This window comes from Zootermopsis nevadensis, unplaced genomic scaffold (genome assembly GCF_977971745.1).
Source record: "Zootermopsis nevadensis isolate Lab colony 2312 unplaced genomic scaffold, Znev_1.0 Znev_ptg000028l, whole genome shotgun sequence".
Lineage (NCBI taxonomy): Eukaryota > Metazoa > Arthropoda > Insecta > Blattodea > Termopsidae > Zootermopsis > Zootermopsis nevadensis.
The window spans coordinates 106274-130937 of record NW_028259160.1 but is presented as its reverse complement, the minus strand read 5'-3'; the positions used below and the strand labels follow the sequence as shown (position 1 = coordinate 130937).

Genomic DNA, 24664 nt, shown 5'->3' with positions numbered 1-24664 from the left:
TGAATGTTTTGTGTGTGTGTGTGTGTGTGTGTGTATACGCGTGCGCACGCATGCATGTGAGAGAGGGAGAGGGTGAAGGAATGAATTTGAAAAATGTGGTCTTCAGATTTGGTTTTAGATTTAACTGTTGCTGAAGTCACAATTGTTCCTATATTACAGGAGCAAAGGAGGAGGACTATGATGAAGACGAGCACTCGGATTCATCTCAGTCCCCACATCCGACTGATCTCGTCAGTCCTATGAATTCTTGGGAAGAAAACTGGCTGTTCCAGCGCCGACGCTTAAAAGCAGGTGGTGTCACTGGCTCTGTCAAGCGGGCTCCCATGCCTGTGCCAATGCTGGTACCAAACCCCAGTGAGGACTTTAAAGCTCGCATTGGGGACAGAGATGCAGAGGAAGTGTCAGATTTGTCAGACTGCAGTGATGGAGCTCTTGAAGATGTAGTTTTGGCAGGTGTGGAGACAGAGTTGACAGATTTTCATCTTCCAAAGGTGAGGTAAACATTGTGTTTGCTACTGGAACCTTGGAAAGTTTTGTAATTGAAGTCAAAATTTCTTAGTTTATCTTCTGATTTCTAGGAATCACAGTCCAGCCTAGTGTTGGATTGATGAAAATTGTTATATAATTTACGTAAAATAAATTTGATTGTTAGGGCATCACAGGCTCAGAAAATGAATCTCAGTCTGACATTTAGACACTGTTATTCTGATCCTTTGTCATTGTCATTGTGATGAAATATATCATGATTTGCTTTATAAAATAATTTATATTGCATGCTAAATACTAGGTATGTTTTATACATTCAAATCTGAATATAATCAGCACTTACAGATTGGAAGGAGTAATTTAAAACAAAAAACCACTTGAAGCAAACTGTATTCTGGACATTATCCATCGTCCAAGACGAAATAAAACCACGACGTTTCGGAAATGGGAGTATATCTCCGTCTTCAGGTGAAACAGTAGGTTTTACCTGAAGACGGAGATAGACTCCCATCTCCGAAACTTTGTAATTTTATTGGTTTTATTTAGTCTTGAGCGTTGGATAATGTCCAGAAACAACAATGCACCATCTTCACAAACTTTCAGAATTGAAAAGACCATTTGCTCATTTGTGAGCTACTGTAACATGTATTCCTACTTTTATACATGGCAAAGTAGGTTATTATGTTTTAGACTAAGAACGTTGCTGCTATGACAACTCAAAAACAAGCATATTCAAGCAGTTTCTTTCAGACATCATTGTGACATTTCCTTTCACATTAGTACTTTTATTCACTCACAGTGTTATTTAGTAGAAGACAGAATTACATATAAAGATGTGGTGCCTTATGTTACATAAATATACCACAAATTTTTAAGGCTTTCGCTGTGATTGTTATTTTGGGGTGGCAGGATGGTCTGAGAAATGAAAGTCTTTGTCTTTAGGTGGAAATATGTGGGATTTTGTTTAGGTATTTTATTGAAGTGATAGTTATTAGAAATACAGCATGAAGTAACAAATCAAACAGAAACATTGGTTACATATTTCAGTAAGCAGTGAACGTAGTTGATATAAGATTTATTTATTATTTATTAAGAACTTGTGCTTAACCTTAGAGTGAGCATAGACATATATATATATATATATATATTGAAGTCTGAAGGTTTTTGATGATGTTACATAATACATAAAACTGTTCTTCTGGACTTTTTGCATCATATAGATTATAAAATAATAAAATTATAATGTTTTCGAAGTTGGATTCTACGTCCTTATTCAGGTAAAAAAGAGTCCCTTTCAACCAGGGGTGGTTAAGAGGGCCCAACAGGCTTTCTGACCTATTTTTTTCCTGTTTTATCTGAAGATGGAAGCAGAATCTAGTTTCCTAGTGTTGGTTTTATTTTTTATAAGTTAGAAAATGTACAAAGTCCAAAAGAACAATTTTTTATGTTATAGACAAACATGGTACCACGTAGAGGGTAATAAACATGCTCATTCACTTTGTGTGATCTAGGTTTCAGTTACCAATGCACAGCATGATGATGCATCTCAGCTAGGCAGCAAAGAAAGCATTGCAGGGCTCTCGGCAGCTCTAGCTACTGACGGGAGTATCGGGACGGAACTTATTGAAGCCACCAATGTGAACCTTGTCAAAGCTTCTTGTGAGTACACCCCAGATGATAAGACAATATAGGATACTATCCATTACATTCCTGTGGAGAGCCAAGTAAAATTGCCTTCAGTTTTAAAGGGTTCTGTTGACAGTAGATTACACTTAAAATTATTCATTATCAGGACTTTTTCCACACAGCAATCTGACAAACAGTGAAAGGGTTAATGTTGCAGCAGTGGAGTGTCTATCAGAGTTTGGACAACAGGACAGTGAGTATACAGAGGATTATGCGTCGGTCGCCCAACGTCAGCTTGATAGCCTTACTGAGCAGATAGTGCCAACTGAACATTTGGCACTAGCACCAGTTCCAAAACCAAGGTATGTGCATGACAAGAAGAGGTTGACTGGTGTTTCACGCATTGTTTCATGTGATTATAAAATCTGTTATCTTACTCTAAGACACTGGTTTCCAAACCGTAAGTTCGCAAAGCAGTTCCCTGATAAATTAGAATGTGTACCTCATCAAACATAACATTCAGTGTTTCACGAATCATTTCCCTCTTAAAAGCTACAAAAACGAATGTAACTGTTGTAATGTTGATGTTGATATTGTGGGTTGTAAGGCTAGGTGTGTCTGCATCCCAGAAGACCAACACTGACATTTCCGCTGCTGTCAGAACATAAAAGACTCTCATATAATATATATATATATATATACACACACACACACACACACACACACTCAGTTCTAAACCACCCTGATTTTCTTAAACTTTCGTGATCGCATATTGTAAGGAAAAATTGGAAAGCAATGGTGTTATAGCATCTCCCTGTTTCAGGCCATTCTCCATATGAAATTTATTGGACAAAGTTTGCCTACATGAATTTTGCTAGAGATTTCACTTAAGCATATTTTAATCAGCCTTACTAGCTTCTTAGATTCACTAAATTCAAGAAAAATATTATAAAGAGCTTCTCTTTTAACTGAGTCATAGGCTTTTGAAGTCTATAAATAGTTGATGTACTGTCCCATTGTACTCCCGCTTTTTCTCTAGTATCTGGTGAATGTAGAGAATTTGATCACTTGTTGATCTGTTATGATGGAACCCACACTGGTGATCCCCAGTAAGATCATTGACATGTGGAGTCAACTTATACAGACTACACAGAAAAAAATAATATTTTTGTAAAATAAATAAGTAGATAGTGCCATTAGAGGACTAATTATTATTATTATTATTATTATTATCTTTTAGTGTTGAGCTAAAAATCACCACCTCAGATGTAATTAGTATTATCGAAGTCATGATCACTCCATGATTGACCTGCACACCAGATAGTGATTTGATGTTATTCAAATTTATATTTTAAAATCAATTGTATTGATTGCATCCTTACAAGTAAGCTTTATAACTGAAATGTCTGTGAGCTGAATTTGCACTACCAAACACTGTGTCAGTCTTATTGGCTTATAGTGTATTTGTACCCTGACTTCTTCCAGTTACTTACATATGTTTAGCTGAATGCAAGATGACTCCAAATCCCTCTACAAAGAAAAATACCTACTCAGAAAAATGTATTTGTATTGATTTCAGACAAATGCTACTAACAAGTATCTGATTCTTCTTTATGAACTTGAAATAACTAGCCTTTATCCAGTTTCCACTTTTGGTGTTTTCTTTCTCAGCTTCTCTGTGGTCATTAATCAATCTCATTGAACACTATAACATTTCCTATACTGCTTTTGTGGGAAAAATATGATGGAAACAGTATTTAGTGGAGTGTGAAAGGTCTCTGCTGACTTGAGGCACACACAACTTTTCACTCATCAAACACTCCTACTGCAAACAGAAGTGTTTATTTTGTTGATGTCTTGTCAAATGATACAGAGAGGATGTTTTAAGTTGTTCCTACATACTGGTTTCCTTTATTTACACACTTTGGATGTATCTCGTATGAAAACTGTTATTGGAATTTTGTAGGACTCTTCCAATGCCAGCAGAACCAAGCAAATCATCACCGAACCAGGAGATGTGGACAGATACCAAGAACGATACAGAGCTGTCTTCACCCCCTCAGCCAGGTACAGATACAAACTTCACTTTACTGTGTACAGGTAATCTGATATTCATAGTTAACTGCATGAGCAACAGGTGGCAGCAGCTGCTAGTCACACTATCAACATTAAGTTGTGCTTTCCATAGTGAAGAGCAGCAGTTGTGAGAAATAATGAACCATAAACCATTGAATTTCAATGGAACTTGTGTATGTATTTCTCCATCTATGTCCTAGACCTCATGTCAGTAAAGTTACTAGCAACATGTCTTCAGTTTCCTGTGAAGGGGGATAGTTGCTCATGGCCTCAGTCTTGGATGGATTCTTTAGCATGACCTAAGGAATGGAACAAGACAGGAAACATGCAAAGTGTAACAATTCCAGCCTGTTTGCCAAAATTTTACTTTTATTAATGCTCCAAGTAATATCTGATGTGCCTGGGATCAGTGAATGACCTATGCATGAGTGGGTTATCTAGCTAGACACTGACATGATAATGGGAATTCCCCTGTGTGGTTGCATGGCTGTCTTGGATTTCCCATCATCTTACTTCCATTTGCAAAAATTCATGTACAAAGTCTTGTGTAAAGTATCCATTATTATTGTATGATTTTAGCCAAAATAGGAATGTGCTGACAAATTTTAGTAAAAGTCCCCAGTATGTACTTCATGATAATTGTTTAGTATTTCCTGAGTATACAGTTATGCATAGTCATTTGACTACAATCAAATGCAACAGCTGTAGAATTAGAATAGGCCATGACTGTGTAGCTGGACAAGTCTGTGGGCCATGCCCCAGTTTGTTTCCCTAAGATATTATCTAAGTTATGAAGGACATCAGTTTTTAAAATTTATGTTTCACAAAGAACATGGGCTGGAAACCTAACTTAGTGGAAATTTCTCTTGAGGGTGTTTTGGTTTACCTCACACCCTTTTTCTGCCCAACTGCGGCTAACCAATAGGAGAGAAATTACTCTCACTTGAACTAGTTGTTTGACCAAGAAGTGGACTGCGTTTGAATCTGGCTGACCAATTAGAATCTGCAGATTTAAACAAACTGAAACGTACCATTGTTTTTAAAAATTAACGCTTTTCTTAGCATTGGTGATGCTAAAAACACTTGCAGCTAGGTCCTGGTAGACAGCGATCACCCTTCAGTGCCACTGCATGGATAATCAGTTTACAATTATTATTCAACTTATCCAAGAAATGGTGAGAAGGAAAGTGATTCAAGTTTTTTTATTTTTTCGTTTTATGTGAACTTCAACTCCAATAACAATTATTGGCTCATTTCAAAACTGCAGCACGATGCATACCCTTATCCCTTATACCTCATGACTCCACTGACAGCTAGCCAGGATCCACTTAAACATCACCTCACTCTGATTTACCATTACCTAACCAATAATGGCCCCATCCCTGAGCAAGAAAAACAAAAAGGTGATAGTGAGGAGGTGTACGGGTATAATTGCTTCTCTTAACATTGTCCTCAAATTGTAAATTTTAATTTTATTCTTATCTAATATAGCTGATAAAAATTTTGTTAAACAATCATAATAGTTGTTGTTCTGTGTGTTAGTTGCATTTAATTACTTATGTTTCTGTCAAACTGATATTTGTGTCTGCTTGTTGCAGGAACAATAGCAGAGCGCGAGCACCGTAAGTGGGAAAGTGCTCCGCCCCTTCCCAATAATCCTTACTCAACTGAGAACATCAGCAGACGACTGAGTAGTAAATCTGCTGGATTTAGCAGCCTCAGCAGCAGCACCATCTCTGTGTGAGTATTGATATACAGTGACCCTTATCTCACAAAGCTTCAGAATGCATGGCATCACAGAAACACAGTTGCAAACTTTGATGCCCACAGGCAAGAATTTCATATATGGATCAGGGTTTAATATTTGTTTTTGTAGTTTATATCACAATTAGTAGATGGCTGTGATAGGAGTCACGTTTCATGGATATGATGATGACAGGAGAAAGTATTCACTAAATTTTTAAAAGTACTGTGAATGTAACTAGCCCCATCCATTTCAAAATGCATCCTACACAAGTCAGGCACATCAGGCACATTACGTCTAAATTAAACTTGTTTAGTCAGGAGATAAATGGCATACATCTAGTAGGATGTAGCATGTAGTGCTTTGTGTTCCTACTAGACTAGTGGGACTTTTAGCAGACAAAAAAATTCTTTTAATAATGATTTATCAAGGGTCTGAGAACATTGCAACTTGCAGTTCTAAAGGAATAAAATTGTCTTTCATTAAATATTGTTGTTTTTGCAAATTATAGTGATTTCCCTGAGTTGAATGCAGAGTCACGGGTGACATCACCTCTCCAAGTCATCTGCACTTCTGGTGAGCTGGACTATAAGAGGTGAGTTAGAATTTATTTTCAAATGGAGTGGAAATAAATAATTTTGTGTCCATTTGATCATGACGTACAATTAATTATGTTTGAATTTTAAAATTCTTAGATTTCCCATGTCTGGTTAAGTCCATTAGAGGACTGGGAGGGTTAAATGTTCTATGTAACAGAACATGGTAGTGCTTGTGCCAGATTATTTACACAAATGTCATTTACCAAGAAACTTAACCATCTCATCTACTGCCCATAAAATAGTTAAGTTTGGCCCATTGTTACTATACTTGTGAGACATGATCTCTTGAGAAAAGTATCACTTAAAAGTAGAATTCTAAAGAATACATTTGAACCAAGAAGGACGAACCATATGCAGATTAGACAGTGCAACTAAAACTCTTCCATTGTATATGTGGTTATATCCAGGAGGTTGTTGCGGTCTGGACGTGGAGCTCACATGGTAAATGTATAAATTTGTACAAAGTTTTTATGGCAGGACTTATTTGAAAGTATTCACTCTAAAGATCTTCCTCTTTCTCCTCCAAATATATTTTCAATATTTATAGGTTGTCTGACAGTCAAGTAAAGTAAAGTAAAGCAAAGCGTCCCGCTACATGCCTATGCAGGCACTTGGGGGGAGCGGAGGTATAGCTCCTACTCTTTCTTCACCTCGGCACCAGATGGGGGATGAGTGGTCAGCATCACGTCCCGGCCGTGCTTTACCCCTGGGAAAGGACCCTGGTACCCTTTGGACAGGAGGCTGGGTGGGCCCCAGAGCCGGTCTGGACACAGAGGCTAGAGGAAAAATCCTCTGCCCCTGTCGGGGATCGAACCCCGATCGCCCAAGCCGTAGCTAGTCACTATACTGACTGAGCTATCCCGGCTCATTATCTGTCATTCAAACCTCACTATATGTGTGTGTGCACGCGCGCATGCATGTGTTTTTCCCCCCTCCCTCCCCACAACTCTTATCCTTGTTCTCCACCTAAGTTTCCTTCAATTTTATTTCTTACTTCAGTGTGACATCTTTGCTAATTTGTTATTCTCATCTTGATTTCAGTCTCCTTTTGGGTGTTTGTCTTTTATTTTCATGTTCAAAACATTCTTCAGGATTCTCCTTAACTTTAAAACATTCCCATATCGTCATATGTTGTTTATTAATTTCTTGATAATTCTCTGTAATTATTTTGTTTCTTTATTTTCTCCCTCTTTGTTTCTCCTTTTGAACTTCTTAAAATATGATGTTTGCTGCTGTGTTAGTCTGATAATACCACTTGAAAGAGAGCTATAAGAAAATATTGCACAAATATTTCTTACAGAGATGGAGTGTAGTGATGGAACTGAATCTAAATGACTCAGCATAGAGTCCAGTGGTGAACTTCTGTAATGATAGTGATGAAACTTTTAAATTTCATAATAGCAGAGAATTTTTTGTTCAGCTTAATGAGTGTCCTGTGTTGTTTACTGCAGATATGGACGTGACTATTACATCAACCACTCCAAGTTGGCCTCGGGTGAGAGATACTCCTCTTCTAGACTGAATTCCCCCTTGCTGCAACAGGTATGTGACACCAGCAATCTACTCGGCCTCGAGCAGCAAGCATTGCGTCGTAATATTTATCGTAACTCTTTCAGGGCATGTAATAGTGCTTCTTTAGACTTCACTATAAACCCTTTGTTTGATCTGGGTCAGAGTGAAGCACTGCAGAGTGATAAGACTGATCATGTGTTTGGCGATGCAGAGACAGTGCCTGCTGTTCAGCAGGTGTTTGTAAGGGATGGAGTTAATATAAACCCCCTATTTGATGCTGAGGCAATGGAGAGAGAAGTTGAAGATCAGACCAGTGGGGGTTTAGATTCAAGAGATGAAGACCAAACCATAACCTCCATGAACCTGGGTCAGGAGTCAGGGTATAGTAGCTTGTTGGATTCCCTATCAGACCCCCAGGCACACTTCCTGCGACTCCTTCCTCCATCAGAGCCACAGGTGGTTGAACAGTCGTTTGAATCTCTAGCAAGTTTGCGTCACTCACTGAGTTTGAAGGACAAGGGGAGAAACTCAGGAGTAAGATTGGAGATGGGAGGCAGTCTTAAAGTGAGGCGCAAACACAGACGTGCACAATTAGCTCTCTGGTAATAAAAGCTGCCATAGTATTGCCAATTACATGAATTGGTTTATTGTGAGGTGATGGGAATTATTCAGAACCACAGCACTGAACAGTGTGCTGAGTGAACAACTGCCTCCAAGTGGGGATCCTTTTCTCCACAAGTAAAAATGGCTGGAGCATGACACAACTGCATGCTGTGTCCCAAATATTCAGTGTTATACTGCACAGCAGTGCTCCCCGTGGAAGAACAGCCAAAATAAAAACTTGGGAAATTCTTCTGAAACTCCTGATTTAACAGTTAAATAAATGATGAAAGGCTCTCGGGTTACAAGCTGCGTCAGGTGGCTGAGTGGTGAATAAACCGTATCTTCTTCCAACGTTTCGAGAACAATCTCTTCTCTCATCATCAGGGCTGCTGCGTAACATATCTGATCCTTTGTAGCGTGCTACATGCAGAGATTGTTCTCGAAATGTTGGCAGAAGATATGGTTTATTCATCACTCAGCCACCTGACGCGACTTGTAACCCGAGAGTCTTTCATCAACTTCACTCACCGCAAAACTTCACTTTATACAAAATAAATAAATACTTATTTGATGTCTGTATCATCCCAGAGACAGGAGCTTTTACTCATTTAATATACAGTTTTAATCATGTAATATAGAACAGAAATTTAACATGAATACTGTTAAAACTTTAAGTCTAAAACAATTTGTGTTAGTTCCTTACCAAAGTAAGATTTTCTGCTGTTTAACATGGGGTCCAGTACACAATATGTGAAACAACAAACTGATTAATTATTTTTTATAAATAAAAATGAAGTAAACATTTGTTGTAGACCATCAGGAAGTTATTCACAAAGGAAACAGTGACTGTAGCCATGGGGTGTGAGACATATTGATCACAGACAGGCAGTGAGATACAAACGTTATTGTAGTCAGGCGCAAGATATCACATTGACAGTAACTAGGGGTTAATTACCACATTCACTGTAAGCAGGTGTGTGAGGTACGATAATACAGTCATTTATTTCAATCAAAATACCCTGGGAATTTCTCTTGTCTGGGAATTTGTTAGTATTGACTTCTAATATTGGTCATCATATCAGGTACACAGCTGTTTAAGAGTCAGCATTATCATTGGCTTCAACATTTTTAAGCTTTTGTATCTAAAATTGTCAGGTTTGTCCCACTATACGCCGTGTAGGCGTTTGGGGTGAGAGGAGGTATAGCTCCTCTCTTTCTTGACCTCGGCACTAGATGGGGGTGAGTGGTCAGCATCACGCCCCGGCCGGCTTAACCCCCGGGAAAGGACCCTGGTACCCATTGTAGAGGAGGCTGGGTACAAAATTTTAACCCCGGGCCCCTGTGCGTGGTAGTGACCATTATGTATGCAGTATCTAATGTTAGTTGTGATGGGAGTGCAGGTGATTTGAAACAAGGTAAAGCTCATACCAGATTGTGACAGTGTATTTAAGCACACTTTCTTATGTCTGTCTGCAGAACAATATACTTGCAGGCTGTAATCTACAGATGATCTGTAAAAACTGGTAATATAGGTGTGTATAAATAATTCTTTACACAGGACAGCCAGTTCACTTTATTAGGTTCACCAACATTCTAAACATAATCTGAAAATCTGTTCTGATTCAAGAGGTGGAAATTGTTCTTATCATCAGTAACTTGTCTAGAATTTGTAGGAAATGATTCTTCAGGAAAATATTTTTTCCTATCATTTCAGATATTTTGGTACAGGGGAGGGAATTCCCAGTAAGTTCTGTCTTTCAGGTCTTTACCAGTTTTTGTCATTCCCACTTACTAACAGTAAATCTGTATATTTGTCTCATAAGATAGTTTTGTGTGGTATAATTTATGTACAAGAATCTTTTCATATTTTGCATTTGAATATGTTAATATGCATTTTATAATAGCGTGTTTGATTTACTGTGATGCTTTCAAACCATACATTTGTACAGGATATATTTAAATCAGTGCAAACATTGCAGAAAATGCTGTCATAACATAACATGTATGATGGTTGACATAAAAGAGTTCTTAGTAATGACACTAGATGCCGAAATGTTCTGTACGAGAAAGAACCCAAATAGTAATTTGTAATAAGGTTATTTGATTTCGTGAGAGTAGAATAATCTTAATGCAATAAATTCTGTGTGATGGATATTATATATTTTTACATCACAAAGTGTGAGTATAATTCAATTTAATGAGCATTTGTGAAGTTTCTTAAGAAATAAATGAGGTATATTCAGGTAATCAGTTTTAGTAAGTCATTAAGTTATCAAGGCATTTCACTTGAATTTTCACTGACAGTATGTTTCGTGGATCCAGAATAGGTCCCAGTGGTGTGTGCTGTAGTGCTTATGATTATAATTTTAAAAAATTCAAGTAGACAATGTGATGTGATGTCAGGAATAAGAGGAGGGTACAGTAGCCAGAGCCAGGGACCCAAAGATATGGAATGGATTGGAAAGGAATGTGGGAGAAAGAGGATAGGAAAGAAAGAAGGTGGGTGAGAGATTAAACAGGAAAAAATTATTCCTCATTGAATTTAGATGGGAATTTATAGAGCTCTTTTGAAATGTTACTGGTTAAACCCCAGTTAATTATAATTAATTTGAGGATGACAGTTGTTGAAAAGTGCAGACTGCCAAGCCCAGAAAGGGGAACTGTACCATTATTAATACTTTATGTTATTGTCTGTTTGTAAAAGTCAGATATGTACTGCTTAGAGAAGATTTCTACTCATGTGAAGCTCTTAATTCGTAATTTCTGTGGACTCTTGTCACTTGTGCCAGTTGCTTATGTTTGTATAGTATCTCAAGTACTTGTTATAAAACTTTGATTTCTGTGTGTTATACATGTTTGCTTGTCTTGTTTGATTTCACATATTGCATTATATTACTATATATTGTAAGAGATGACTTGTATGACTTAAAACTTTTGCGGCAACTAACAGTGATAAAATCCTCTCGGGCGACCAGCAACGTCAACTTGGAACAGAAGTTCAACATTTCAGAGACTCTCTGTCTCCATCAGGGAATGATGTGATGGGTAACCATGGTTGGTTGTTTATATATATATATATATATATAAAAATCGATGCCCCTGCATGTGTGGTCAATGTGCAGTGAGGAAAAGGGGACGGAGTCAAGTGGAACCCATGTTGAAACATTTGCTCAGAGATGCTGTACATTGAACTGCAGGTCAAAGCAACCTAACAAAAGTCGCTGATTGAAAGGTTCCATCATCTGCAATGGCAGTCATCCTCCAACCTTGTCCCGCCTCTACATAGTTTACCCGTGCCCTTTACATGTCTCTCTTCTGTTCTTGTTCTATCTCCATGTTGCTTGACCTGGCCGTGGACCTGTCCAACCTCATGCTGTCTGAGTGTTGCTTAACTGTCTGCGTCTTCTGTAGGATGTTGATGAGAGGGTGCAATGCCCAGCTCAGCATAAACCCCTTGTTTCCATTGAAATTATTGGAGTGCAGTCATATTTCAGTTGTCTCCTTAACAGTCAATCCATGTTGCCTGAGGTCTTGGCTAGCAGTGTGACCTCCTCCAAGCCAATTTTATGACCAGTTTTGATGCTGTGTCTGCTGCCGCCGATTTTTCTGGTCGATGTAGTCGTACATAATGTGCATGCTCCTTGCATCTGGCTGTTATGGTGTGCCCCATCTGGCCCACATACACCTTACCACACTCATTCAAAATCTGGTATATACCTGGTACACAGCCTCCAAGGTTATCTTTCACTGACCTTAGCATGCTGTTGCTCTTCTTGTCTGATCAGTGTATTGTCTTAATGTTATACTTGTCCAATAACCTGCTGATCTTTCCAGATATTGTCTGCGTGTATGGTATTATGGCCATGCCAGCTGGATTACTTTCCAGAGTCCAGTGTTTCTTCTTCAAGTAAAGGGTACTATGTATTTATGTTGTACTGTAGCCATTTTGTGGGAACATTTGTCTTAAGTGACGAATTTATCCTTCTAAGCTGTCAAGAGTCACAGATGATTCTAGCCTGGCAAATCGGTGTAGATAAGACAGCCACTTTTTGTGCCAGATGATGCTGTGACTGCATGGCGGTAGAGGTCCATGTGGGTTAGTTTTATATATACTGTGTGGTCAAGTGTACTGGGTGAGATGGGTTCCACTTGACTCCACCCCCTTTTCTTCATTGGCCATTGACTGCATATAAATGGGCATAGATTATGAGGTGCGATCGAAAGGTTTCCAGACTGCGTGTATAAAAACCCGTACACTTATCTCAGGTATTAAATTCATCCATCACCCTCGAAGTAGTTCCCCTGGGAGTGAACACAACGATCCCAGCGCCGCTGCCAAGCCTGGAAGCATCCCTGGAAATCTTTCTTTGTCAGCCTGTCAAGCACCATCTGCGATTCTGCCTGAATCTCTTCTATCATCTCAAATCTCCTTCCCTTTAGCTGAATTTTTATCTTTGGGAAGAGGAAGAAGTCACACGGAGCTTAGAAAGGAAATTGGGGTCGGTTCTTGCAAGATCTTTGAGCTCCTGACAAACGAGTAGTCGATTCTGCTTCTGGTCCTCAGACAGGAGCCTTGGCACAAACTTGGCTGCGATGCGTCGCATGTGGAGTTCTTCCTTTAGAATCAGCTGACAGATCCCATAGCCTATCCCAACAATGTCGCACAAGTCGTTGATGGTACGACGTCGATTTTCGTGAATGGCCTGCCGAATCTTCATAACATTTTCGGGCGTTGTGCTCGAAGATGGTCGTCCAGAACGCTCGTCATCATCGACAGGGGTTCGGCCATTTTTAAAACGTGAATGCCACACAAAAGTTTGTGCACGACCCATTGCGGACTCCCCAAATGCTTGCTTTAGCATTTCATAGGTTTCCGTAGCCGTTTTGGTGAGTCTTTGGCAAAATTTGATGGACACGCCATTCCGAAATCGCAGGAGGGTCGGTGTAATGCACTACCAAAACGCCCGTAACTAAGAAACAAATGCTAATTCGATGATGCCGGCTGGCACACTGATTCACTATGAATGTAGGCCGCACCCCCTAAAGGCAGAAGCTCGTACTACATCCGGTTCGCCCTCTACTGACACAGTCTTGAAACTTTCCGATCGCACCTCGTGTGTGTGTGTGTGTGTGTGTCTATATATATATATATATATATATAAACCAACTGTAGTTATCCATCACATCAGTCCCTGATAATAGAGACATAATCTCAGATGATGGTGATGAAGTTAATGGGCACTTTTTGTGACTTTATCTTCTGAATGCACCTAAAAGAGGTATTGACATGGTCACTTGTTATGTAGGTTGCAAGTTTTGTTCCTGGAAAATGCCCGTTACTAATTAAGGAGCTTAGTTACATTTTTAGTGATGGATAGGAGAGATAACTGTATTCTGTGACAATCCAAAATTACGTTATGTAAAAAAAATTTGGACCCTTTTCATCATTTAGATGTTAAAAAAACAATGTTTTGGAAGTTGTTTATAATTCCATCTTCACTTGATTGGAGAACAAAAGCCTTTTCTGTTGAGTCCCTGGCCATGCTAGTGTCATTTCTGGATAGTATCAACTTTAAGATGGCAGGTATCAAACTTTTTGACAGATGATCGTCTGTGGGAAATAACTCATAATTTCGGTATTGGCCCAGGCATGAAGGAAGTCCTCAAAAACATAGGGTGTTACATTATTACCAATTTTCAAATTATAAAAATACGGTTTTTGATCTTCCTTAGCAATGGTTTTGTCAGCCTTATTAGAGTATTCTCGAGCTGTCACAGTACTAACCTCAGTTTGTTTAGATTTGCACTTTTTACACTTCTGCTCTTTGATGACCTCTGGATACTAGCTTACAATAACCCCATACAGTAGGATTAACAGTTACTTTCAGTCAACACATATCACCTAAATATAAATTTTCTTACAAAAACTTGACATTATTGCATGTGCAAATGTCATTGCATGAAAGAGCTGAAATTCTCCTACTGATCACTAATCATTGTGGCATTTGCTATCATATGGTCAAGAACAATACTTGACACTGTAATCCCACAACTCCATGTGTATGTATCATGCTAAGCACATGATCGTTAAGTACAGTGTGTATCAAGTGTTGGGAACAGACACAGACAAGAAGACCGTAAAATTAAAAACACACAGCATTGTGTTGTTCACATCACAGTTTGTTTCACTTTGTTAAGAAAAGAAAGTATTAGTAAGTTCTTGCAAAAGAAAGACCCAAAGACCATTTGTTGACCCTCTCCCTTTCAGCCTGGCATTCTTGGTGACCACCCTACTATCGAATCCCTGAGATTGATCCTAATGACAATATACATCAACTAGAAGGCTGTTTTCTTTTCATAACCAACCTGAAGATACATTGTAACAGAACCTATAGCTTGCAGGCAACATGTTGCCTGTGAAGACATTTGAAATAATATAAAGTCTTCTCCCCTTTCCCTGGCAATGGCACAATGAAACGCTGAAACAATTCCACCTGTTTCCTGGCAAACTATGATAGAAAACTTACCACCTCTTCCATATTCACAAGTGATCCTCTCATAAATCCTTATCGTTAGCAGTTGTTCTTTGCCGGGATTAAAATGTCGATGATTGCTGACATGTATTGTTGCGGGGATGTTTTCTAGTTAACAACTTGCAGATGTGCAGGCATCAGCAGTGACTTTGTTCTGGTATTTTCATTTATTGTCTTATAGTCGGTCTTATTGTGCAAAAGATCACACCAAGTTAAAATCAGTGAAATAATATTTTAAAAAGATTATGAGCTTTTTATTTATGGAGACACGTTACATTACTAATTCATTTTGTAAAAATGTGATAAAAATAAACACACCCTAGCCTAGGTGTGAATTGCATTTTTTACAAATTTTTCACATTATTATCAGTATATTTTTATTGTATATAATGTATAGAAAAATACACAGATGAAAGCATATATATAATTATACTGTACATTCCACATTTTATGTATTGAACTTCATGTTGCCTGCATACAGACCAAATTTTGCCGAAGTTGCTCACACAATAAAAAAGGTTGGGCAGGCCTGCACTGGAAGGTAGTATTATACTAAACTATTGGATATTCACAATGTAGGAAAGTGAATTAACTCTTTGATTTATAAGGTTTGCTGTCATATATGCTAGGCCATAGGGAGCAAAGATTTTGTCACATTTGTACACTTTTAATAAGAATAATCACATTAGTTCCACAACACATCATGTGAGTCATCACATGATTCCTAATTATTATGAATTTCACAAAAGTTTTCAGCACTACTTCTAGCATGCTATCACAAATCAATGCTCTTGGCTTTATTTGTTTATAACTGGAAAGAGCAAGGATTATACAGCCTCAAACTGGTTTCACACAATTACCAGACCTGAGCACATGATGTGGGTCAAGAAAAATGCATGGTGTACACACAGACCATTATCTTGTTTCTTACCTGTACGAACTTCATCTTTTGCTTTGTATCTTTATTGTCATAGCCTCAGAGGTTTGACTTCATATCAGTATCAGATTGAGATAACTTCTCTCAAATTAGTCCCTGCTGTTCAACTTTGTAAAGACATTTTACCAATAAACACTGTTGCTTGCCTTGGAGTCAATATTCATACTTGAGACATCATCCTTGTCCTGCAGTGATTATGAATTGTTTGTATGGGTTGCAGCATGGTAGTGTTTTGTTATCTGCAGTTGGTAAGTAAACATCAAGCTGGTTGTGGCTTATAGTTGTAACACTGTCACCAACAAAATGGACATGACATGAAGTTCCATAAAGTTAGGGAGTTTAACTTTACTTCCATTATACAGTTGGAAGCTTCAAGTTTCTATAGACTGCATGAAGAAAGGTTCATAAACTTAAGTTGTGGCTTGGCATAAACAGTTCTGATTGGATTACAGCATTGTCTGGCACTTTGTTACATTGTATGACACATAAGTGTACAGTTCTGTAGAAGATTATAATTATAAATCCCATGTCAAATCACTGCATAATGCATGGCACTTAACAGACTGCCTTGCATTGTGTTGCTGTTTTGTGTGTGCGTGTGCATGTGTATGTGTGAGCAGCCACCTGAATCCAGTTCACATTGTTAATCTTCAAATAAATGTATTGTAGATACAGGAATTGTAGAATGTTTTATCATTATTTTCAGCTTACTGGAAATCTTTGACATATTTTAAAAATACGTGAATGCTGTTGGTCTCATTTGAGAAATTGGACAGGTTGCACAATTTTACAGAAATATCATAATATTTAATTTCAAGTACACTGAGAGGTAGCATACTGTATGATTTAATTTTGGAGATCAGTTGACAGATTATGAAAACTGAATTGTTTAAAGATTTCTGTCTTCTGGGTGGTTGCGCTGTGTAGTCTGGTCGATGTCAACCAACGTTTCAGATGTCATACTGCCTCCGTCATGAATTTTATAAGTCATTCACAAACTAGTTTTCTAGTTGACATAAATGTTGGTCCCTTCTTATCAGATATTTGTATTCTTACCAAATGTTGTCAGAAAGAATTATGTTTTTATGTTGAACCCAGACATGGCACAGTTCTAAATAAAACAATGATTATATGGTTTATGTCATTTTTGACTTCTAACTTACTTTTAGTTAAATTTTTGGTCAAGTTAGATCTGCGACTCGTTGCCACCTACACAGTGAACAAGACTACTTCAAAGTGATAGAGTTTATGAGTATGTTAAACTTCTGACTGTATTCATTTTGTTTGTGACATTTTAGTTGCAGTGTTTTAGCATGTGGATGTAGTAAGAACAGACACAATCTAACATGTGGGAAATATGATTTGATAATGGTATAGTGGTACAACTGTAGATAATTGAGCATGTCACTTTAACTGTTGAAGAGGTACTAAGTATATTAAAATTGTGAACTTGGTCTAACTGATTTTAATGAGTTTAGTTCAACTTCTAACTTAAGTAGTAGAAATTAACACTTACAGCAATTCTGGTGTCTAACCATTGTACACAGTATGACAACTTATCTGTGAAGATTTCATGTAACACTGTTTTGAACACATACCACCAAGTAGTCTAGTAATAAGCCAACTCAATCCAATCCAAGCAGAATGGTGTAGTGGTGGCACTGTTTATTTATATTTCATGTCAGCTCTGTACAAATTTTCCTGGGTTACCAACTATCCTTACTTAATTTTTTCATGGCTTTCTTGACTCCCAGCAAGTAAATATCACAATATTAAGCTGAAATAGGCCAGAACAATCTCCTTCCAAATCCTTAACCACTAACAATTCTTGTTCATCATACCATCTAATTCAGTGCTAAATAAACTCTGCAGTTGAAATAATATCATTAAATAACATGCAACTACTTACTTCCTGTATTCAAAAAACATTTCCACTACAAACATCTGTTGGTTAATGTGTAAGGAAAAAAGTATTTGTTGATATGAGAATTGAAGAAATCAGACAAAGCATCTGGATAAAATTTTGTGTTATTAAACGTTATAAAGTATCTGAAAGTATCATGTATGAAATCTTTTATAGATATGCTGTCAGACTGTGCCATTCTGATCCATCTGTTAAAACTGTGGTCTGAAGATATGAGTTTTGCTTGTTAAGTATGTTGATATTTGTACAGCACTTTCTTTCACATTTCTTTCTATACATCTGTTGCAGAAAATCCACAAAATATACATCTGTCCATGTTCATATATCTTCTTATTTATCTCCAAAAACATTAATAGAGTTCTGTACAGACAGTTTTCAAATTTAATTCAATTTAATTTTGTTGAAGTGCAGTGTAACCTCAACATTACATTGCTTTTTATAGACTCATGGTACAAAAATGTGGTTCACCATATAAGATGTAGATCTTATAAGCCAGTCATTGCTGGAGGTTTTAAAATGAATTTCAGTAATGTGAAAACTGTGGTGTTTAATTTTCATATCTTCAAAAATGTATGCCTGGGCTAAGATGACTGATTTTTCAGCCTTAATAAAATTTTGAGTTTGTAAGCAAGTCCTGTGATGAAGTTGGGTGTATTCTGGATTGCTGTGCCATGTAGTGTGGTAGAAGTTTACTGACATTTCAGAGGTGCTAGCTGCCTCCAACATCACCCTGGCAGTTTGCCTTACATAAGTATGAGAACGATCAGTCACAGTTCTGATATGTGCTGCTCTGGTTTCATTCAGCTGCAAAAGTTTGTATAAGGCAGAAATAGAAGCATAAAAAATAAAGTGCTAGACAGTGGAACATAAGACTTTCTTTGTGAATGAATGGGATATTTAACTATCCATATCATGATCAATAACCATTAAAAATGTTCAGATTTTTGTCTTTTAGTGCATGTTAAACACTTACAGAATGTCTTAATTATCAGTCATTCAAAAAATTCCCAAATTTATTGGTGTTATATACTGAGTACATTAGATAGTGTTTCTTAACCACTGGCCCACTACAAATTTTTGCTGGTCTAGAGAGCTTTTTATTACTGAATGCCTTTTCATTATTAATACTGCTGGAAACAGTGATTCCAAGGATATAAAAATTAGTGAGTGAGTAAGAACAACAACAAACATGCTGATTATTTTAAGTAGAATTTGAGGTTCTCATGGCAGCGAATATGAAGGCGGTTGTCTTCTGGGTTGTACGGCCATGTAGTCTGGTAGAAGTTTTTACAATATTTCAGAGGTCATTTTAATTGAGAATTACTGCATTAGATGGTGCTGGGCAGTTAAGATCAACAAATTTGTTATAAAATTTTTTCAATATGCTGTATATTTAATGAAATATAAGTAAACTTGATATCCGATTATGCATTGTTATATCTACAGTGCAGTTAACAATGAAACAGTAGATTTATTTTGCAACAAATGGATACTAATTCTTATGTAGTACATAAAAAGTAGTGGCAGCACGGAATGTTGTGATGTTGTTAGCTAATGAGTCATTGTAAACATATCTGCTAATAGTATGAACTTTTTCTTTGGCTGTTTGTGTTCAGAAACGCTCACTGTGGATTCAGCTTTGAACAAGTTAAATTCACCTCATCTTGGTGTATTGCCAGTCACCTTTGCACATATTAGAACTGTGATATTCATAAAACTTATTCACTACATCACAGTCAGAATAGACAGCACCACAAACTGGTCACAAGGCACTCTGTGTTAGCTCTTTGCAGCCCTGACTCTGAGGTGAGCCTCCCCATGAGTTTTTGCATGTTTCAGAGATCTGTGGACGTGATGATCAACAAAATGGAAGCAGACCAGATCTCAGGGGCAGACACACATGACACTGATGAGGTATGTGTGGATGTATCAGTCTAGCGCATGATAATGATCAGAAATGGAAGTTCAAACAATATACATCATCCACAAGCTCTGTGTTAATATTCTCTTCCCAAGCCTGTCCCAGTCTTCCCACATGGTCACTTCCCAAGTTATTAAATAATTCCATGTTGTGTAGTCATTCATTAGAATTCAATAGTTGCTCTGCTGATAAAGAAGTTTCCTGCTTCCATGGAAACTGAATATTTCTCATTGTATTCACAAATCCCACTGTTGGGCCCTCTTCTGAACCAATTCAGTACACTCTACAGTTAGATGTTCTGTTCACTTGAGGTCTTCCAACCAAATTGTTGTGTAATTTTGTCCATGTGTGCTACATGTTCGATCCAACCCGTATTTGGCTTGTGTGAGAAGTATTTGGTTAGGAGTACAAATGTTTGTTTATTTAATGTCTGTCCTAGGTCCAGATACACTCCTTGGCACTTTGTTTTCAAACACATTCAATGTTTGTTCCTTCCAAGAGCTTGAGACAGTTCCTTCTAAGAACTTTGCTTATTTTGTCATTCTTCTTGTCTGAACTATGAATGAGGTTATTGTTGGAAGTTTACAAATCATCAGGTTTGTGATCAACATTATTTGTATGTCCACTTTTTCATGGAGCAGTTTGGTGTAGTACTAGCACTCTAGATTTGTGTTTGATATGTTATCATAACCATTTTGAATCTCAGTTTTGTTAATAGCTATTTTGACTCAGACAGGCCATGATTACCTCTGAAATCCTTTTTCTATTCTCCATTGACCATCGTCTTCCCATTGTACTTGTTGCTACATAACATCTGGAGTTCAAACAGTGTCTGTAAATAATCAAAGAATCAATCCTGTAATGCATGTATTCTTCTCTTGGACCTTATCCATTGTCTAAGCATTTTTAAATTAAGCTGGTCTACTTCTTACATGTTGTGTTTTTAATTATCCTTTATTTTATGGGAATTGAGGATATAAATCCTCATATTACTTGGCTACTGTATGGACTTTAACTGAGGGGTTGATGGTTTAGTGGTCTGTTAGTCCAATGCATGCTAGCTGGAATATGTGTAGGACATGCCACACAGATGATAAAGATGATAAATACTTAGGCACCATCGTAAGAAGGCTTTAAACTTCAACCAGTCATTTAGTTTTTGTTTGCATCTTTTCCAGATATATGGCTATGTAGAGAATGAGATTGCAAAATGGCAAAAAGAGATCAATCAGACTGAGGAGCAGTGGCTGAGGAAGATGCAACACAATGGCTCTGTGGAATCAACAGTATCTCAAAATGGATGTGGAGAGATGCAGCCAGCCAATTCTGAATGGGAAGCGGAGACTCAGGCTGCAAAGAGCAAGGTCATTGAGGTGGGCAAGTGGAGAAATTCGGATTACATGGCTCCAAGCGAGGGTAGCACTGTTTCATCTGACCTTGACTTTGATGCAGATGTGCCAGTTGTGCTGCCATCTGTTAAGGAACTGGCAAAGCACTTTTCAGCAGGCAAAACATCAGATTCTGACTCCTCTGTTGCAAGGGTGAGTGTCAGGTGACATACAAACAGATGTGGAACCCTGTAAAAGAATGTATGTTTTGAGTGAAAATTGTACTCTCCTGATAGGAGGAAGCTCCTCTTCCTGCTGTGATAGGCTGTCTCCCACCTTTAGTCTTCATGTGGCTACCACAACTATGTAGTGTTGTCAGTTTGGATGCACGAGATGCTAGTGTTCAGTAATGCTGTCTCTCTTATTTCTGTCTTCACAGTTTGGACTTCTTAATGTATGTACTGCTCTAACTATGCGAACTATGCTTATTAGTTAAGTGTGAGATTTCATTAACACTTAAGTTCTCGAGTTTTGTTTTAGGGAACCAGTGTGTGCTATCTAAAAATGTAGAAAATAAAATATACAAAGCTATTATCTTAGCTGTTGTTTTGTATGGGTGTGAAAACTGGTCATTTAGGGAAGAAGACAGATTGAGGCTGTTGAGAACAGGGTGCTAATGAGAGTATTGCGTTGGGCAGGGCATGTGACATGCATGGGGAGATGAGAAATGCATACAACATTTTGGTTGGAAGCCTGAGGTGTTGATGAGAGGAAAATATGAAAATGTATATTAGGAAAATGGGTTTGTGGGTATGGATTGGATTTATTTGGCTCACAATAGGGGCTGGTGGCAGGCTCTTGTGAACATGATAATGAACTTTGTGGTTTTGTAAAATGCAGAAAATGTATTGACTAACTGAGCACACTATTACCTTGTCAAGAAAGTCTGCTCTGTGAAGTCACTCGTTCTTAGTTATTTGTCTGAAATTGGAGTTTGCCTTTTCTCTGTTGTATAAAGAGCTTTTAATAGGAAGATGAGCAAGCTATGCCTTGGGACAGGACACTGAAATTAGATTATTTGTACTTTCCAGGTATTACCAAAACCTCGCCAAAGCAAGATGGTGGAAGTGCCTAAGGAAGTGGTCATAGTGGCAAGAGAGAAGCAGCCACAGCCTGTGCGAGAGGTTAGGAACAGCTGAATTGTTCTCAGAAAAGTGAGGGGCATTTCCATAGCTCTGCACGCACATTGCTACACCAGTTGCATCTGTAGAGCGATAGTCAGTAGAAATGAAAGTGACATTTGGCGACAACTTTGCCATTTATTGATGATGAACAGAAATGAAGGTTCTGTAGTTTTATCATGACTGATTTCTGAAACAGTCACATGCAGGTTTGCCAAATATGAATTATGTAAACATCTGTTTTGCTATGGCATGAAACTTAAAACTGGTTAATCATGATGCACAAAAGCAGAAAATAATCTGGATATGCAGGTCTGTGGCATGAGAACCCAACCTCATGACACACCTAGTATTTGAAGAAATGCAACCATAAATATTTACATTATTAATCAGATTAAGCTGCACAAAGTAAACACTTTACAGATAGGTAAGTGGATTGTTGATAACACAGTATAAACTTCACAAGTTTTACTGTTTTAAATAAAAGTCCTTAATGCTAGTGAATGATGAAAAGTTATAGATGTAGGAAGAAGCAACCATGCAGTTTTCTAGGCACTGAGTATTCCAGCATTTGCCTGGATAAACTCATGAAAAGCATGAAAAATCATAATCGTTATAGCTTTTTATTATTCCAATATTTGAACCAGTAATTCCTGAATATGAAGATAATTCTTATAGTAGAATTTGAAAGTTTAGCACCCCTGATACCAAAGTACATGATTGGATGTGATCTAGAGCCACTTCAATCCATCTCCTGTAACCTACTGCCTGAAGATCAGCCTCCTACCGTCTGATCAGGTGCCTTGTCCTGCTTCACCACTTCTGTCCATATTTTGATTTTGTAAGACCACTCACCCTTCAGTGTCTAACAAAAGTTTTTTACACTTTCCTTGAACCTTGCATGCACATGTTAGTGTAGTATCTTAAAGCAGGCCAATACCATTTCCATAGATATAATTTCAAATTCATCATCAATAATCATTCCATCATTCAATAATTTAGTGATTTATAACCCATGTAGCTGAATATGGTTGCTTATTTCACTGCAGGTGCACAGCCTGACAGCTCGTAGTATGTCACGAGAGTTCCGTGAGGGCCTGCGACGGAACCTGCCCACCCAACTAGACAGCATCTTGCACGTACCAGTTGATGCCACTACTTCAAATGGCACGGAAGACTCGTCCTGCAGTTCTCCCAAGCCATGCGTCATCAATAGAACTGGGGACATGAAGATTTCTCCAGCCAATCTGAGCAAGGTGGTAGAGAGTGCAAGGAATATAAATATCGGGGGACTAGACAAATTGCTCAATGAACCAAAGTGTAACAGCATAAGGGAAATAAGTGAAGGTGATCTGGTCATGATGGGTGATGATAGTACTCCTGGCTACATGTCAGATGAGAGCGGGACTCATTCCCCAACCCCATCCAGGAGAGGAAGGCATAGGCTGCAGAACAATATTGCATTCTGGGAACAGTGGCACCACAAGTGATGCCTGCCTCGGTGGGGAAATTGTGCTCAGTATAAACTTTTGGATTATTAAAGCTTTCAAAGTTTTTTTTCCAGCAAGAGTGTTGCATTTTGTGGGGTAATTCATTGATCAAGGTAGTTTGCATCTACCACAACCTTGCAGTGCTTGGATTGTGATACAGTGTATGGAAGTCTGTGAATGTGAGATATTTTTATATGACATTTCATAAGTGCTTTGAATCTGTTCTGTTGGTTGATGTTTTTTAAAGTTCAGAAGTGTAAACCAGAAGCATTTTATATTACCTTCCCCTCTGTTACTTGTTATTATTGCATTGCTGTCATGTTTATATCAACCTTTGGGGCCATTTTAAGTGTATTGCAAGATGTAAAGAACCATTTATTTTCACACCTATTTTCAAAATGTTGACACGTTCAATAAAATAAGGCCATACTTCCTTTAATTATACCTGCCTTGTGCAATAAATGCCTTTAACTTTTTCAGGACTGTATTCTGTAACTTAGCTTCTGCTGTGATGCATCTACATTTAAATTTACCTCATTTCAGGACATCCATATTGTGCTCCTGTCTTTGGTTATTTGATGAAATTAATTAGTGGTTGTTTCCTTTTGGATTTCTGATATACGAGATAAGTAAAATAGAGTTGGTTGTCAATGTTTTATTTAGGCCTACATGTGGAAATGTGAAGGAAATGAGTGAATCATACT

General features: G+C 37.8%; 1 protein-coding gene across 14 annotated transcripts in view; it reads left to right on the top strand.

The window, feature by feature from the left end:
- LOC110834013 (uncharacterized) overlaps window positions 1-24439 on the top strand; it is an 85570-nt gene extending 61131 nt beyond the window's left edge. For 12 of the 14 annotated variants that reach the window (XM_022072796.2, XM_022072787.2, XM_022072722.2 and 9 more), the window contains 11 exons: window positions 160-491; window positions 1998-2145; window positions 2330-2474; window positions 4079-4179; window positions 5787-5928; window positions 6444-6527; window positions 7983-8073; window positions 19880-19954; window positions 21140-21502; window positions 22381-22473; window positions 23520-24439. In XM_022072796.2, coding sequence (XP_021928488.1) covers window positions 160-491; window positions 1998-2145; window positions 2330-2474; window positions 4079-4179; window positions 5787-5928; window positions 6444-6527; window positions 7983-8073; window positions 19880-19954; window positions 21140-21502; window positions 22381-22473; window positions 23520-23960 — 2015 coding nt within the window. In that variant the 3' untranslated portion in view covers window positions 23961-24439. Of the gene's footprint in view, window positions 1-159; window positions 492-1997; window positions 2146-2329; window positions 2475-4078; window positions 4180-5786; window positions 5929-6443; window positions 6528-7982; window positions 8074-19879; window positions 19955-21139; window positions 21503-22380; window positions 22504-23519 lie in introns of all 14 variants that reach the window. The other 2 variants (XM_022072731.2, XM_022072886.2) reach the window with 2 other exon arrangements.
- The last annotated feature ends 225 nt before the right edge of the window (window positions 24440-24664 follow it).